General features: G+C 43.1%; 1 protein-coding gene and 1 long non-coding RNA gene across 5 annotated transcripts in view; one reads left to right on the forward strand and one right to left on the reverse strand.

Annotated features, from left to right (window-relative positions):
• ZC3H12C (zinc finger CCCH-type containing 12C) overlaps positions 1-17,768 on the forward strand; it is an 82,517-nt gene that overhangs the window by 56,768 nt on the left and 7,981 nt on the right. For all 4 annotated transcript variants that reach the window (XM_042904665.1, XM_042904666.1, XM_042904664.1 and 1 more), the window contains exons 3-5: positions 10,206-10,345; positions 15,287-15,521; positions 17,366-17,472. In XM_042904665.1, coding sequence (XP_042760599.1) covers positions 10,206-10,345; positions 15,287-15,521; positions 17,366-17,472 — 482 coding nt within the window. The remainder of the gene's footprint in view (positions 1-10,205; positions 10,346-15,286; positions 15,522-17,365; positions 17,473-17,768) is intronic.
• Positions 9,451-13,915, reverse strand: LOC122199528. Its single transcript, XR_006193547.1, has 4 exons — positions 13,723-13,915; positions 11,899-12,216; positions 10,654-10,967; positions 9,451-9,519 (listed from the first exon to the last, which is right to left on the reverse strand). It is a non-coding gene; the product is annotated as an uncharacterized LOC122199528 (long non-coding RNA).

The following is a 17,768-nucleotide window of genomic DNA, read 5'->3' on the forward strand; positions in this document are numbered from 1 at the left end:
TTTTACTCTTCAGCTTGGGTGCTTTGCATTGCCTTGTCTACCAGCTCACCGATCTGTTCTTGTGCATCCTCTAATCTGCTGTTGATTCCCTTTAGTATGTTTTTCATTAAGTCACTGTATTTGTCAGCTTTGACTGGTTCTTTTTTTGTATTTTCCCTTTGTGGAAGTTCTCACTGAGTTCATGTATTTTTAGGACTCTCACCCATTGAGCGTCTTTAGGACCATTACTTTGAACTCTTTATCAGGTAGATAGGTTATCTCCATTTTGTCTAACTCCTTACCTGGGGTTTGTCTTTTTCTTGCTTTTGGATCACATTCCTCTATCTCCTCACTTTGTCTGACCGTGTGTGTTACTATGTGTTAGGTCAGCTACATCTCCTGGCCTCGTGTACAAGGCGTTCTGTGGTGTCCAGAAGCACAGTGCACCCTCCTGCTGTGGCTGGGCACAACTCCTCTGGATGCTATGGTGAGCGGAACTGCCTTTCAGCCCAGCTGTCTGCAAAGACTACCAGCACCACTGCTGTGGGCACATGATCAGTAGGGCTTGTCCTTGGTGCCTCTGAGAGGTCTGGCTGCAGTGTAGGTGCACTGGTTGGTGGGGCTAAGTGGCCCATCCCCGGGGGAAAAACTGCTATGGAGAGGTGCCAGTCCTGACCAGGGCTATCCATTGGGTGGGGTGAGTCCTCAGGGGAATGTCTGGGCAGGAAGAGTAGGGCTGGCAAGGTAGGTGCAGTGTCCAACTTGGTTCCTGCAAGCACTGGGCCAGCTAGAGTGAAGGAGAGCAAGGAGACCGGTGCCCAGAGCACCTTCAGATCCCTGCCCCTTACGAACACCTCCCACATTAGTAACCCTTCGCATGTATCCCAGGCACTTGGCAACCTGCTGTTTCTCTGCTGTGTCCTGGGCTAAGAAATACAGCATGCTGACATTTTAAGGGAGGAGACACGATTTACTACAGCCCTCCAGCGCCCCCGCCCCACCCCCACCAGAGTGAAGCCCCACCAGTTTTCAAAGCCTGACGTTCTGGTGGCCTGACTTCTCAGTGCAGGGTCCCAGGGCCAGGTATGCCCTCCTTGGTCGCCTCCCTCCTCAGGGAATAACTGCTCCTGTGGTCCCCTCCCACTGGGGGGTTGCCGCCACACTAGGGTGTGTTTCCCCATGCCTGCCTGCTGTGTTGGTCTCCACGAAGTGGAGGGGTTGTGTCAGTGCCTCCCGGGAGGGGAACGTGCTCAGGATCCTCGTGCTGCACCTTCCTCGGCCTCCTCCCTGCAGCCTTCTTTACAGGCAACACAAATAACATGTTAATGCAAAACAAACACTCAAACGGTAGCAGAATCAATGTGGAAGAGATAAGATAATGAAAAAGGGACTCATTTGTTTTCCTTTCAGTGCCATCAAAAGAATTGAAAAGCAGTCCCTTTTAATAGATCCCTCATTCCACTTTTAGATTTCTGTGTTTTTCATTTAATCCTCCTGTCTACCACTGATGACAAGTTAGAATCCTAAACTTTTATTTTTTAATGTTTATTTTGAGAGAGAGCATGAGCAGGGGTGTGGCAGAGAGGGAGAGAGAGAATCTCAAGCAGGCTCCACACTGTCAGCGCAGAGCCCAATGCAGGGCTAAAACTCAAAAACTGTGAGATCAGGACCTGAGCTGAAATCAGGAGTCAGACACTTAACCGACTGAGCCACCCAGGCATCCCTAGAAGTTAGAATTCTAAAGTAACCCTTCCTATCCTTTGGTTAACCCAGTTAATGATATGTGCATATATAACTTGAGAAATAATATAGGACATTCTCTTTCCTGCATATTGCTGATGGAATGGTTGGCCCATTAGCCCCTTCTTCTCAGTCTTGTTTTGAGGCAAACTACATTACAATACGTAGTGCCCTGAATTTTTCTATTACAAAGTATGCCTTTATAGCCCTTTAATCATCAGAGGTGACTAATCTAAAGACACATCAAGAAGTATACTATAATTCTCCATTGGGAAGCGTATGTGGTGGTGTTACATAGCAAGTCATGTTATTTCGAGTGTTTATGGAATTGTCCTGTTGAAGACCAAACTGTGTACTTTTCAAATTTGTTACAGAGGTACATATGAATAAAGATAGTTCTGTTAGATATGGAGACCGTGAATTTACGAGTGAAAAGTTAGGACAGTGCCAGTCTTAGGAAGAATATGCCAAGATGATCTGCATCTATTTTAGCTCCCCTTGGGTTCCAGGGTCCAGTTCACAGGGGGTTGCTCGTGTCTGTGAGTTAGAGTCTCTCCACAGAAGTCTCTGGGCCTCCATCACCTGGGCCCGAACTCAGTATCCTTCTCTGCTGTTGGGTCTGCAAAGTGATCTCTACAGTGAATTACACAAAGCTGTTGGGGAAGTTGCAGTGACTAAGAAATCTGCAGCTTGTGGCTTATTAAATTGAGGCTTAGTAGTTGCCACTGATGTTACAAAGCCTGTCTTCTTCAAACTCTGCCCACGGCCTGGCAGACACTCCCCAAGTATCTACTAAGTCAGGTGCCTGGTCTCTCGGGGGCTTCCAACTTTCAAAATACTCTGCCTGTAGTACAGAACATGGCAGCCCTTAATACTATACAGCAGGTCTCTTCCCCACAGATTAATGGCATTGGGGGACACCAGAGGGACACGTGCTGCTCAGGATCCTCACAGGTGAAAGAGCAAGTGGACAGGTGTCTAGGTATACCCCCCATCGTGTGTGTTTCTGGGCCTGGGTGAAACAGGAAAAGTCCATACAAATTGCAGACACGAGCAAGGACAGGGAAAGGTTAAGGTTGGATAAAGACAGGTTTCTTTTCTATTTTTAAATTTTTTTTTTAAATTTACATCCAGATTAGTTAGCCTATAGTGCAACAATGATTTCAGGAGTAGATTCCTTAATGCCCCTTCCCCATTTAGCCCATCCCCCCTCCAGTAACCCTCTGTTTGTTCTCCATATTTGTCTCTTATGCTTTGTCCCCCTCCCTGTTTTTATATTATTTTTGCTTCCCTTATGTTCACCTGTTCTGTGTCTTAAAGTCCTCATATGAGTGAAGTCATATGATATTTGTCTTTCTCTAATTTGGCTTAGCATAATACCCCCTGGTTCCATCCACATAGTTGCAAATGGCAAGATTTCATTCTTTTTGATTGCTGAGTAATACTCCATTGTGTGTGTATGTATATGTATATATGTATGTATATATACATGTAGGTATGTATATGTGTATATATGTATACATACACATACACCACATCTTCTTTATCCATTCATCCATGGATGAACATTTGGGCTCTTTCCATACTTTGGCTGTTGTTGATAGTGCTGCTATAAACATTGGGGCACATGTTCCCTTTTCAAACAGCATACCTGTACCCCTTGGATGAATGCCTAGTAGTTCAGTTGCTGGGTCATAGGGTAGTTCTATTTTCAATTTCTTTTGAGGAACCTCCATACTGTTTTCCAGAGTGGCTGCACCAGCTTGCATTCCCACCAGCAGTGCAAAAGAGATCCTCTCTCTCCACATCCTTGCCAATATCTGTTGTTGCCTGAGTTGTTAATGTTAGCCATTCTGAGAGGTGTGAGGTGGTATTTCATTGGTTTTGATCTGTATAACCCTGATGATGAGTGATGTGGAGCATTTTTTCATGTGTCAGTTGGCCATCTGGATGTCTTCTTTGGAGAAGGGTCTATTCGCGTCTTTCGCCCATTTCTTCACTGGATTATTTGTTTTCTGGGTGTTGAGTTTGATAAGTTCTTTATAGATTTCAGATACTAACCCTGTATCTGATATGTCATTTGCAAATATCTTCTCCCATTCTGTCGGTTGGCTTTTAGTTTTGCTGATTGTTTCCTTTGCTGTACAGAAGCTTTTTATTTTGATGAGGTCCCAGTAGTTCATTTTTGCTTTTATTTCCCTTGCCTCTGGAGACGTGCTGAGTAAAAAGTTGCTGCCGCCAAGATCAAAGAGGTTTTTGCCTGCTTTCTCCTCGAGGATCTTGATGGCTTCCTGTCTTATATTGAGGTCTTTCATCCATTTTGAGGGTTTTTTTTTTGTGTATGGTGTAAGAAAGTGGTCCAGGCTCATTCTTCATGTCGCTGTCCAGTGTTCCCAGCACCACTTGCTGAAGAGACTGTCTTTATTCCATTGGATATTCTTTCCTGCCTTGTCAAAGATTAGTTGGCCATACGGTTGTGGGTCCGTTTCTGGGTTCTCTGTTCTGTTCCACTGACCTATGTGTCTGATTTTCTGCCTCCACCTTTCTCCATCATTTCCCAACGCCAGTATGTGAGGAAGTGTATATATCCTTATCACCCAAGAACTTTGTCTCTTACCTGTGCCTGCATTTCAGTAATAAGGTAACCAAAAAAGCAAAGAGGGTTAAGGGTGTCTTCTGATCTGCCCCTGAATCCATGCCCATGGGTCTGGAAAATGCATCTGTGAATCACAGATGAAAACGGGTGGAAGACTCATCCAGCCGCAGCCCCACGGCTTCTCCCAGGTCACCTTTTCAGAAAGATTTCAAAGACTGCCACCAGCAGTGCCTCCCAGCAGGTGTGTGAGGCTTCAGAAACAGCCTGCATTGTCGGAGATGCCCGAGGCCAAGGCATTCAGTTGTGGGGGGGAGGGGGGGGGCTCATGTTTAGCCCCCGTCATTCCTGTTCCATGCATCAAGCAGAGCCGTGCAGGGTCACCACCCCAGGCAGGCAGCCAGTATCCGTCTTCCCGCAGAGGGCTGTAGGACTGAAGACCTGCTGTGGAGGACTTTGGTACATGTCTGCACGTATCTGCAGAGCAGGGGAAAGTAAGTGAAGATGGAGAATGTCAGCCATGAAAAGGGCACCTGGGCTCTTTCCCTGTCTGATCCACCCAGCAGTGCTGGGTAACTTCTTAACACCCTTGAGTCCTTGCAGCTCCGAAGGGAGAAGGCTTCCCCATGTTGAGATGAAAAGTTGCTTTGTATGGCTCTCCGGCCAGTTTCATCTTACTGTTTGGTAGCGTGACTCCTGTCTCCCCTTTCTTTCTAGTTATCAGGGCAACCGTTTGCCAGCCGGATACTTTATCTTACCCCAGTTCACAAGACTCCTCGTTCCTTCCTCTTCATCATTTCTGCTGCCCTGTGTTTTACATGATGAATGTAGGGGATCTTGGAGGTAGAGTTCACATCAGAACATTTGGGTAAGGCCAGCAATTTTCCTTCTTCCAGAGGGAAGTTATCCTCAGACCCTGAAGCCACTGGGAAGTATCCATCCAAAAAGTTGTCTCCTTCTTCTCAGTTCCAGACAAAGAGGGGAAAGGAGGAACAGCAGAGAAGGCTTTGAGAACTAGGAGAAAGGAGCTTTGGGTTTCTTATTCATTCTTTATGGCTGTCCCAGTTCATCTTTTCATTAATTTCCTGATGTTCAGAGATACCAATACTCCTTTTATTATTTTCAGTAAGGTTTTTCTAAAAATCCTTATAAATATACCAATTTCTCTACTTCATCTGAGCCTTTCTGTGGCCACTGCAAAGCAGGATTTTTATAAGCATGCTGATTCCAAACATGACAGAGTAAAATAAGCCTTTTAAGAAAGACACCTGCTGGTAGGCCCCGGGTACTGGTGAATCACCTGTGAACTTTGAGCCTGTATTACACGTTTTGCTCAGTAGTAATTCAGAATTTGCAGTAAGAGTTTCAGATTCTCCCTGGGAACCCAGTCGAACTGAGTCAAAAGGACACCTTCTGTCAAACACTCAGGCTCTCTTATGTAATCACAGGTGGCCACAAATGTTCCAACAAATTCAGCATTACAAAGACTCACTTGAGGTATGCCATGTTTATTGCCAAATTGTTGAAACAAAAAAAAAAAAAATCAAGGCCCAATGGAATATGCCAATTCATAAATATAGAATTAGCTATTTTTATTACAGAGAAAATGCATGCAGACATAGCCCATAAATGACTACAGACTGTAATGAGTCTTCTCTATTTATATGGAATTAAAGCTTCAGTTCTTAAACATCATCCTACTTTCTTCTGGTAAACATTCAACAGATAGTTCATTTGCCCTAGTAGCTACATTGTGCTTGCTCTGACGTCCTGTTTTGCATATATTTTTTCATCAGGCTTACTCTGTTTTTCTAATTCCTTATCAGAATCTCCTACAGTTGCCCTTTCTGTTGTATCCAGCACCTGCGATTAGTCACATCCTTCAACATGCCTCAGGAAGGTAACCTTAAGTTCAGTCTCCTGAAGCTCTCCTAGTCTGTACAAGTCCCATCTGCACTTGGGAACCACCGAGTAGTTCTCTGCTTGGGCTTTTAATAATTCTGGGGATGACTCTGGGCCTTGGGGGCTGGAAGGTACTTCCAAGACAACAGCCACCATTCCAGGGATTTCGTGGTTAGCATTCATTTCTTTGATCTGATCAGGAGACGACTGGCTGAGAAAAGGGCCAGAGGCTGGGAGACCCACTGTTCACATCAGCACTTGGACTGCCTCTCCCTGCCCCCACGTGAGCTCTGATCTGGGTCAAGCATGAGAGCCAATTGCTAATTGCATTAAATATGATTTCACATTAGTGTGGGGTGTTACTATACCTGGAGATGGAACTACTATGTTTTAGGAAAAGCACGCCTTCAACTTTACCAAGTATTGCCAAATTGTTCTCCTGAATAGTTGTACCAATTTACACTCCCACCTGTAATGTATGAGTTCCTACTTTCACACATCCTTGGCAACATCTGGTGTTTGCAGACTTTATTTTTTCCAATCTGATGGGTGTGAAGTGGTGTCTCATTTTTGGCTTTAATTTGCATTTCTTCACTATTGAGCATCTTTTCATATGTTCGTTGGTCATTTGGGTTTCCTCTTCTGTGAATTCACTGTTCATATCTTTTGCCCTAAAAAAATGGTTATTCTCAATGTATAGGAATACTTTACATAATCTGAGTCCTAGCTTCTTTTTTTTTTTTTTTTGGCTCTGTATGTTGCATATATCTTGTTCTAATCTATGGCCTGTTTATGCATATGCATTTTTGTTCATGCTTTTACATAAAAAGTCTTATGTACTCAAGTCTATCCATCTTTTCCTTGATAACACACAGTTGTATGTCATCTTTAAGAAGTATTTCCCCATCCTAATGTCAGTGTATCCTGTAATTTCTTTCAAAGTTTTATAGTATTTTTCATATTTGAATCTTTGATATACAGCTTATTTTTGTCTATGGTAAGAGCTAAAAAATATAATTTTATGGTTTCCATATAAACTCCCAGTTCTAGTGCCATTTGTTAAATGGTCCATCTTCAAATTAATTTCTCATGTCATTTATACACAAGTCTCACCTTCAGCTTGCTTTTCTGTTACATGTTTTTTTTTTAATCTTTGCCCGTATCAATATAACCTTGATTGGGTATCACTAGTTTTATGCTATATATTGATCGTTAGTGGTGAAGTTCCTCCCGTTTTGTTCTTTAATATTCTTGGCCTTTTTCTTCTCCCATAGCAATTTTAGGATGAGCTTCTCAAGTTCCCTAAAAATCCTTTGGAGGGCTTTTATTGGAATTTCAGTGAGCTTGCAGATTCATTTGAGAATTGTTGTCTACATAAAATGAGTCTTGCCATCCATGAAAATGGTATATTGTTCCTTTCATTCATGTCTTCCCTTTGTTTAACATTTATTTTTGAGAGAGAGCTTGAGCAGGGGAGGGGCAGAGAGAGAGGGAGACACAGAATCTGAAGCAGGCTCCTAGCTGTCAGCACAGAGCCCGACACGGGGCTTGAACTCAAGAACCATGAGATCATCCCCTGAGCCCATGTCCGACACTTAACCGACCGAGCCACCCAGGCGCCCCCAGGTCTTGTCTTATGCCTTCATTATAGGCTTTCTCTTTTTGTTTTCTCTATAAAACTCTTGCCTCTCTTTTTCCTCCTTAGACTTTAGTTTTTGTTACTTTTACAAATGGGATTTTTGTTAATTAAAACTTTAAATTGGCTTGCTACTGTATAACAGTACAAATTTTTTAACTACAACCTTGTATCTTCAGTGTAATAACATGTTGTAAAAGAATATTGTCTGTAGGATACAGTCCTGTCTGTGGAAATCTGTTTGGTGGCGTAGTACATAGCCAATTTTATAAATCTTCCACATGGTCTTGAAAAGATTTTTCTCTTATTCTCTGCAGGGTCTTGTGCATGTCCATGAGATCAAGCTTGTCATGGATCCAGTCATCTATATTCTTACTAAATGTTTTCTGCTTCATCGTTCAATTACTATTTTTTCTTCTAGTAATCCGTTCATCATTTCCATTACTCAGTTCACAATTAGGATAGCTTCCTATCCTAAATTCGTTTTTACTATTCGTTTTTGTGAATTCATTTTTACTATTATTTAATAACTTGTTTATCCCTCTGTTTTTATACACTAAAAGAGCTTTCCAAGTTTTCTTTAGTTTATGGTACAACTAAAAAAGCAGACAAGGATGTCCTTAGCTACAACTAACAGAAAACTTGACTACAGTTTCTTAAAATGGGGGAAGTATTTTTTCTGAAATAACAAGGTCCGAAAGATAGGTGCAGGTCTTTCTGCTCAGAAACCAGGCTTTCTTTATGTCTTTGTGCATCATTCACAGTGTGGTCCCCTCCTGCCTTGGGCCAGTCGGATGGCAACGGGGGTTGTGGGACAAGGAGAAGACAACAACCTTTACCATCAGGATTGCGGGGCCTGACACCCCTTTGAAGCATCTGGAGAATCTCTGTTCTGTGACTGTAAATGATTTGCTGTTGCCACACATTTTGTGAACATTCTTTAATTAGAAGATAGAATCTTCTATTTCTGCAGTAAAATGTGACCATTTCCCTTTCCAAGTGAAGTCACCAGGGAGCAAATGCTCATGTAGAGCCAGAAGCAGTAAAATGCACAAGCTTCAGTAAACCAGGTGTCATTTGGGACTAGCAAAGTACAACACACTTAGATTTCAAAGCATTAATACAAAGTAAAAATACGGTCAGTTTTTAGCAAGTGTTTGTATTTAGGAACGGTATATATAGTCTCTTAAGAGATGATCCCATTCTTTCCTATAGCTTTTCAAAAGACTGATTTCAGTATATTCTATGAAACTCAACATCACTTTGTCCTTTGCTGGAGCATCGGCAGGACCATCGTGTAGCCCTTCTTACCTAGGAAATGGGACCTCAGACTCCCGCTTCCTGTATCCCTTTCTCTGAGACTTTACTGCCTCTGATTCTGCCCCTAACCTTGCCCCAACCCAGTTTTTGGAACATGGAGTGTTAACACTGCAGTTTGCATCTCCAGCCTTCAGTATCTACAGAGCAGGTCGGTCTATCTCTGTTTTATCCTTAAAAGGATGATATAGATGGTTCTAGTACTTCCTCGGAGGAGTCTACGAGAATATATTAATACACCTAAAGTTCAGTTTGTGCTAAAAATGAACAGAGCATTTACTTACCTTACTTGATTCACCCCCTCCTTAGCACCAAGAAGTAAAGAATATTTGTCTCCATTATGGAGCTCAAGCTGCAAAAAAAACCAAAAAACAAAAAACAATCATTACATTCAAAGTTTTAAAAACTGTATCAATGTTATTTTTGAATTATTAGATTAAAATGCACAGGCAGAGCCTGGTGCTAGATAAGTATTTATTGAGTGACTGCACTTTTATTTGAGCATTTTCTTTTAGGCACTAAGACTGCTTAATCCAATTTTGAATGCCCTTTTGTCATCATTAAGCCTTGTCGGGCACAATAGTGTTAAACAGAAACCAGGTGTCTTTTCATTGAAGAACACGGGAAGTGTCTCTTGTAGGAGATTAAGCATTGTAAGCGTGATTTTCCATTTATAGATATTATTCTGTGTGGCTTCTTTTTACATTTGACTGAAATGCTTGCTGTGGTGGTGAAGTCTTCCCTTTTTCCTGTCCTGATTTAAAAGAGCTTGTAACTTTCAGACTAGTTAACCTTTACAACTGACATTTAAAAACTTTTTTTTTTATTCTCCACCAATTAATCTCAATTTTCCTATTTCTTTCTCACAGATTTTCAGCTTTTCAGTTTACCTTAATGTTTCTCTGAGCTATACAACTCCATCTTAAATTTGAAATGCATTACTCTTGTCATTAGGGAATCATTTCTATTTACAAATTTGAATGAAGTTGTAAATTTAGATTTTGTTGTGTCTTAACGTGTTCTCAAATAATGTTTCAGCCATGGAAACAAAGAAGTCTTTTCCTGCCGGGGAATAAAATTGGCAGTGGATTGGTTTTTGGAAAGAGGCCACAAAGATATTACAGTTTTTGTTCCCGCTTGGAGGAAAGAGCAATCCCGACCTGATGCTCTTATCACAGGTAAGCCCCGTTTGCTGTTGGCTTGTAGCTTCCATACACACCTGTGCAGGTGTCGGGCACTATCAGGTGTTTCACTGAGACGCTCATCTGTTTCTGGTTCCTCAGTGCGTGTGACCGCCACACTCTCTTGGGTGACACCTCAGAGTTGCCGGTGAGTTTACAAGCTATCTGATTATGTTAAGAAAACAGCAATCCTTGCTCCATAGCCAGTTATTTGGGTTTGGTGTTTCGTTTTTAACTTGGCAGCTTTTTACTGCAAATTCTGTGAAATTTTGACCTTTAAAATTCTGGCTTTGCCACATACTTACCAGCCATTGACCGGGAGCATCATGCTGAATGAACATCTTTGGACCTCCGTTTTCTCATCTGCTGTATGAAATTAGTGCCTGGTCAAGACAGACCTGTAACACCCTGGAGGTATGCTCTCTGGGGTCAAGTAGAAGGAAACGACTTGATCTCAATAAAGTATCTGTATTTCGCACTGTTTTGTAATTTTTAAATGTGTGAGTTTCAGGCAAAAACTGTCAATGACTGTTGAACATTTTGCTCAAGTGATTCTCTGTCCACGTACAACCCTTCTTGCCCCTCTCTTCACCTCCAACGTGAACAAAATCTAAAGAGCCTGTGTGAAGAAAACGACATTTTCAAATCAAAAACAGAGAGACCACATACCACATACCTGAAGGGAAGATTCAAGACTCTAATTTTATCTGTAACCATGAAACCATTATTAAGCTAGCCTAAGAACAGATAGACAAGACATGGAGGAGTCCAGAGCTGTGGAATTAGATCCTGCTGTGTATAAACTGTCAAGGGAAGAAGGTGCCATAAATTCAACCAGGGGCACCAAGACATTGGATAACTCTTGGGGAAAATGTACATATTTAGATCCTTCTCTTATACCATGTGACAGTAAACTCCAGACGGTTGAAGAATTTTCACAACACTATCGTCTCCGAGTGGCTGGGAAGACCTTTCTAAATGTAACATTTTTAGAAGACATTAGGAAGGAAATGACACGTACTTGCATTAAAATTTAAACTTGCGTGTTTTGGGAAATCTTCTGAGGCAAATAAGAAAAGTTACCGTGTTTAAGGGAAAAAAAGTACAACAAATAAAGAACTTATGTCCTTAACACATCAAGAGCTCACACACATTGGTAAAATCAATGCAGAGCCCTCCCAGAAATGGTAATGTGGTGGGAATAGTCTGCTCACAAAAGAATTCAAGTGCCCCAGAAGAGGAAAAAGTTCAACCATATTCGTCGTTAAAGAAGGGCAACCTCAAACGACTCTTCTTTTTCAGCCAGCCAATTGGCAGAGATTGAAACACTGGTCAGACTCAGTGCCCGACCGGAGCTGTTCCCTCACTGCTGTGGCAACGGAATTTGTGACAACTTTTCTAAAAAGCAGTTTGGTCTTAAAATATTAATACTCTCAGATGTACTATTTCCCCTTCCAGGAATAAGTCCACAGAAGATAAGCAGAGTTACAAGCAAAGATTTACAACCACAAAGTTACTTGTAGTAGAAAAAAAATAGAAATAAACCCTACCTTCGTTAGAACGGTTCAGGGAGTCAGAGTATACGAGTATTTGGGCAGAACTTCTAACGATCCGAGGAAGTGATCTTTTACATGAAAGGATTTATTACTGTGTGCGTGTACATATGCACATATACACATGCATGTGTGTACGTAGATCACCGATGGAGAGGACACAATACGCAGAAAACGACTAGCCGAAGTGTTAACGGTAATTGACTCTGCGTCATGACGTCGTGAGGTTTTGTTTCTCCCCACTTCTTAGTATTTCTCTTTACCTTTCCTCATTTTGCTCAAGGAACTTGTAATACTTCAGTGATCGGGGGAAAGCTAAATGGAAAAAGAAAACATATTGAAACATGTCAGTGCCTGGAAAGCTTGAGCACGAAAGGAACATGAGCCCAAGAAGAAGGGGAAATGATCACAGGGAGGGGGAGAGTGGCTGGGTTTAAGAGGCCAGCCTGCCAAGCCTCTGGAACACCTCAGGCTGCGGCTGACTTTGTAAAATGCACGCAACTACGGTGGACCCTTGACCAGCACGGTTTGAGCTGCGCCGGTCCACTCCCAAGCCGACCTTTTACAATACGGTCTTGTAATTCTCACGGGACCGTCTTCACTGTGGCTTACTTGAAGAATACAGTGTATAATACACACAACAAAGAAAATACGTGTCGACTGGCCTACAGTAGTCATGTTTGAGGGAGTCCAAGGTTATGTGGATTTTCGACCGCGTCTGGGGTCAGCAAGTACCCTAAGTCCTGTGCTGTTCAGGGGTCGCTTAAAGGTCGTTAGGGGTTTTCTCCCTCAGGGACATCGTTGTAACGAAAACCTGTAACCAGGTCATACCTGGTAAACAGTCCGTTATTTTTTCACCGTCTTAAAAACATGACACATCTTGCAACGTGTCACCTGAAGATTCAGACTAGTGTGTCTGCCAGCCTTCCGGCAAGTTAAGACTTACTTCCCAGGCACCAAGCTATGTATCAGGGACTGTGTGAGGAATCTGAGAGCCACTTAAACTTACTAACCATACTGAACCCGTATTTATTTAAGGTCGGATTTCTTTTCCTAATCAGTGTCCTTTTTACCTCATTAGCTATTACAGAAAAAGCAGATTAAGCAGGATGACCGTTAGGCCAGCACACTTGTTTCTTCAGTCTCTTCGTGGCATACCACGTATGAGGAAACACTCCCACAGATAAAGTACCATGGGTTATTGATGAACACAGTCAGGAACCTGGAGGACCCCAGAATATCCATCTCTAGAGTATCTCATGTCTTCATTCTGCAGACGCTTACGGAGTATCTGCTACCGTGCCGAAGGCCATGGCCATAAACCTTCTGAGGGCAGGCACCACGTCTCTTTTATCAGGGAAGCACAAATAACTAGAGTAGGATAAATCCTATAGTTGACACCAGGCTTCTGATTTTGTATTGGTCTTCTGCGATTTTTATCTCTTAAAATTAAGTTGAAGAACGGTGTTTACTGAGAACTCGCCAGGCACTGTGCTAAGTGCTTTTCCACATGACAACTCACTGACTCACTGACTTCTCCCACCCGACCGACTGCCTCTCCGGCTCAATAAGATATGACTGCCGGATACAGAAAGTGCCAGAACCTGAGACTTACTTGCTGATGAGAACACCCCCGTTTCCACCACTTCTATTCTGCTGCTTTTCTACACCAACGTTCTGGTCTCGGTGATCTCATGTCAGGAACGTCATTGAAATCCGTATGCCAGCGTCGGAGCCAGCAGACCCCTAATGGCTCTTGTGTTCCCTCCTCCCGGGTCCCCTGCTCATCCTTCTGTTGTGGCAATTCCAGCCTTTGCTTACTTGGTTTGCATGTTCCTCCAGTGACTGATGGCTTCCCGAAGAGAGGTCCTTCTTAATGCTGGTGGCGGTTGATGCTTCACATACCGTAGCATGGTATCATAGCACAGCCGTGATCAGTCGCTGGAGAGAGCGATTTTTTTTTTTTAAATTAGTCATTCCAGTTAATAAACATGGAGAAGCGGCCTTAAAAAAAAAAAAAAAAAAAAGTCATGACCTCATGACTCTGTGCCAGTATAAACAATGGTGGCAAGACACGAAGTGTGAGAGCAAGTAGAAAGAAGGGATGGTTGGGGGAGAATCTTTATCACGAATCACAATATGAACTCTGGCACCTTTTTTAAAAAAAAAAAAAACAAAAAACAAAAAAACACCACTACACGGGTCCATTACAAAGGGCCGTAAGAATGTTCCAACACAAGACACTGGGAGCCTTCCTCTACCTGTTCTTTTTCTATGGCAGCTCTCCCCTAAAATCCTTTTTTTTTTTTTTTTTTTATGTTTATTTTTGAGAGGAGAGAGAGAGAAACAGTGCCAGCCGGGGAGGGGCAGAGAGAGAAAGAGGGAGACACAGAATCTGAAGCAGGCTCCTGCTCAGAGCCTGACACGGGGCTCAAACTCACGAACCGTGAGATCATGACCTGAGCCGAAGTCCATCACCTAACTGACTGAGCCCCCCCGGGCGCCCCTCCCCTGGAATCACTTCTGATCTCTTCTCATTCAGTCCAGCCCCTGTCAGGCTGTCGTCATTTGTTGCCACACGTTTCACAGGAAAAGACGCGAGACATGTAGTGGCCACATCTGTAACCACAGCTCTGACTCTTGCCTCCTCTGTGAGCCTTCTGCCTGAGACCCTCCCCCTTGCTGCCTCTGCTACTTCTAAAGCTTCTCAGACTGTCCCACTTAGTCCCACTGCTTAGAAGACAAAACTACAAACCAACAGACTTGTGGGGGGCAGGGCTGGGTCGGGGGGGACTCGGTTGCAGAGCTGCTTTGTCAGAATAGCGGGTAGCGCGAGTGTGAGAGAAGCCAAGTGCCTGCCACAGCCTGGGGCCCCAGCTCTCCAGCAAAACCTTCTGTAGTAGCAGACAGCCCAGGACATTCTCATTAAGCTTTATTCTTTCCAAGTTTTAAACCGTTTTAAGCTCACTTTTTTGGGCTCTTTTTCAAGCCTTGCAACCCTGAGGGACAAATACAGGGAGATACAAGTAAGTTCTGTCCACACAGTGCAGATTATCCTAATTAAGTGAGGACTTACGGGGCACCCGGATGGCTCAGCTGAGTGTCCGACCTCAGGTCATGGTCTCACAATTCTTGGGTTCAAGCCTTGCATCGGGCTCTGTGCTGACAGCTCAGAGCCTGGAGCCTGCTTCGGATTCTGTGTCTCCGTCTCTCTGTCCCTCCCCCACTCATACTCTGTCTCTGTCTCAAAAATAAACGTTAAAAAAAATTTTTTTAATGATTACATAAACCCATTTCCTATTTTAAAAGCTCACGTTGCACAAAAATAGCCCTGTGTGTTAGGTACGTGCTGATTCCTGAAATCTCACCCTGATTGTTCCTGCAGATCAAGAAATCCTGCGCAAATTAGAGAAGGAGAAGATCCTGGTGTTCACGCCCTCCAGGCGAGTGCAGGGGAGGCGAGTGGTGTGCTATGACGACAGGTTCATCGTGAAGCTGGCTTTCGAGTCGGACGGGGTCATCGTGTCCAATGACAACTACAGGGACCTGGCCAATGAAAAACCAGAGTGGAAGAAGTTCATCGATGAACGGTTGTTAATGTACTCGTTTGTCAATGACAAGTAAGCAAGACCCTTCCCTTACCGGTGATCCTGCTTCCCTGAAATTCCCTGAAAACACACTACCCTGGCAGCCGCTCCTGGAGCGCCCCCCCCACCCCACCCCACCCTCCAATTTCCCCTCTAATCCTCAGTGGGAGTCAGGAAAACCGCGGAGTCCTGCCTCCGGAGGCCGTGTGTGAGCAACAGGTCGTGCCCTGTAAAACACGCACAGAGCAAGTCTGTCATCACTGACAGGGACAGTGTCCATCTTCAGAGAAAGCAGATCTCGAACATATTGACCTCCAAAACACTGCCTTCCAAAATCTACTTAAAGCATTGATGGCTTAATTATTTTTCAAATACATTTGTTAAATGCATGATTAAGTTGATAAACGGACAGATGACATAAAAGCAATTCTCCTGAGAAATATTTACAAATATGTGGGGAAAGTTCACCTGTTGATAATCAAAAATGCAAACCAAATCTATCAAGAACATAGTTTTTGCCCATTTAATTCACAAAAATATTTTTGCACGTGCTTTATGCTGTTAAACATGTAGTGAAACTGATAGGCAATTCGGTTTGGTTAGCAGAAGCCTTGAAAATACGTACACCCTCTCAACTCAACCATCTCATTTCTTGGAATTTACATACTGAGGGGAAAAAGACCAGAGATGCTCATTTCTGTATTTATAAACCCAAGAATTCAGAGGCAGCTAAAGGTACAACAGAGCAACCAGTTCAGTCGCTGGAATATTCCATCTCGTGGAATATTCTTCAGCCCTTTAGCATTGTGATTACAGAGACTCTTAAGGAACGGAAATATATTTGTTAAGAAGACAAAGCACAAAATTGTATTTGTGTTTGTGAGATGTGTTTGCGTACAGAAACAACTAAAATGGAACACATAAGGGGAAAATAATTGTATTAAGGTTACAGGATTGAGCAGCTCTTCTATTTTTAATAATTTTGCCATATTGGATTGGCTAATAGTAAACACTTATCCGCTAAGTGTTCTTACCCGGCCACGTGGACACTCTCTTAAGAGTCCATACGACATTATTCACATATGGGTAACTGCTTGGCTCATTTGAACTTCAGTGACATAATTAGCACAACTCTCGAGGTGTAACTTCCTTTTGTGGTGCTGTGTGTGCCCTGAAATCTTGCATCCATGAGATTTTTTCCATCTCCGCTAAGAGGCAAAGAGAATGGACTGGGGGGTTAAACATGGAACCCTGACTGTGCCATGTGAACTCAGGTCAAAAACCTTCCTTAGGAAAGTGTATTAATCTGCAAAATGGAGCTCATACTTCAAGGTCTCACGATCAGGAAGAAGAGAAAGGGGGTACGCCCAGCATCGGGCATGGAACACGGACCGGGGTGTGGTGGGTATCACATCTTCCCATCATCCCCCCCACCTTCCCCTGTTACTACCGCACCAGGTCGAGGGTCATGAAACCCTCCTAAAACTTCAGGGTGTCGTTTTCTGAAGCCCTTACAAAATCCCAAGACTGACAGGAAGAAAGAATTAATGAGGACACGCAAGGCTCAAAACTTACTTGAATTACAACAAATACAAATTTGGCTTGACACATTTTGTTTTCATTTAAAAAAGTTTCATGTACTGATTTTTTTTATCCCATACACGTGGAATCAAAATATTGGATTGTAAATGACAAATCACGGGAGTCTACCCCCAAAACCAAGAGCACACCGTATACGCTGTATGTTAGCCAATTTGACAATAAATTAAAATTAAAATTTTATAAATACCTTAGAGTGAATCAATGTCGACCTTCTGTCTTTAGAATTAAATGATCAGCCTTCTAATTAGGTATCTTTTCTATTCTGTCCTTGACAGGTTCATGCCTCCAGACGACCCCCTTGGCAGACACGGCCCAAGCCTCGATAATTTTCTGAGGAAGAAACCTATTGTTCCTGAACACAAAAAGCAGCCTTGTCCATATGGTAATTTTCTTTATAAGTATTTATGCCTTTTTGGGGGGGTTTTGTGCATGTGTGTGTGGTTTTTTTGTTTTCTTTTGGTTTTTTTGAGAGAGAGAGAGAGAGAGAGAGAGAGAGAGAGAGACCAGGCATGAGAGGGAGAGGGACGGGGAGAGAATCTCAAGCAGCCTCCGTGCTGTCAGTGCAGAGCCCAACGTGGGGCTCAGTCTCACCAACCCTGAGATCATGACCTGGACCAAAATCAAGAGTCGGACATCTAACCGACTGAGCCGCTCAGGTGCCCTAATATACGCCTTTAG

This window comes from Panthera leo, chromosome D1 (genome assembly GCF_018350215.1).
Source record: "Panthera leo isolate Ple1 chromosome D1, P.leo_Ple1_pat1.1, whole genome shotgun sequence".
In the NCBI taxonomy this organism is placed as follows: Eukaryota; Metazoa; Chordata; class Mammalia; order Carnivora; family Felidae; genus Panthera; species Panthera leo.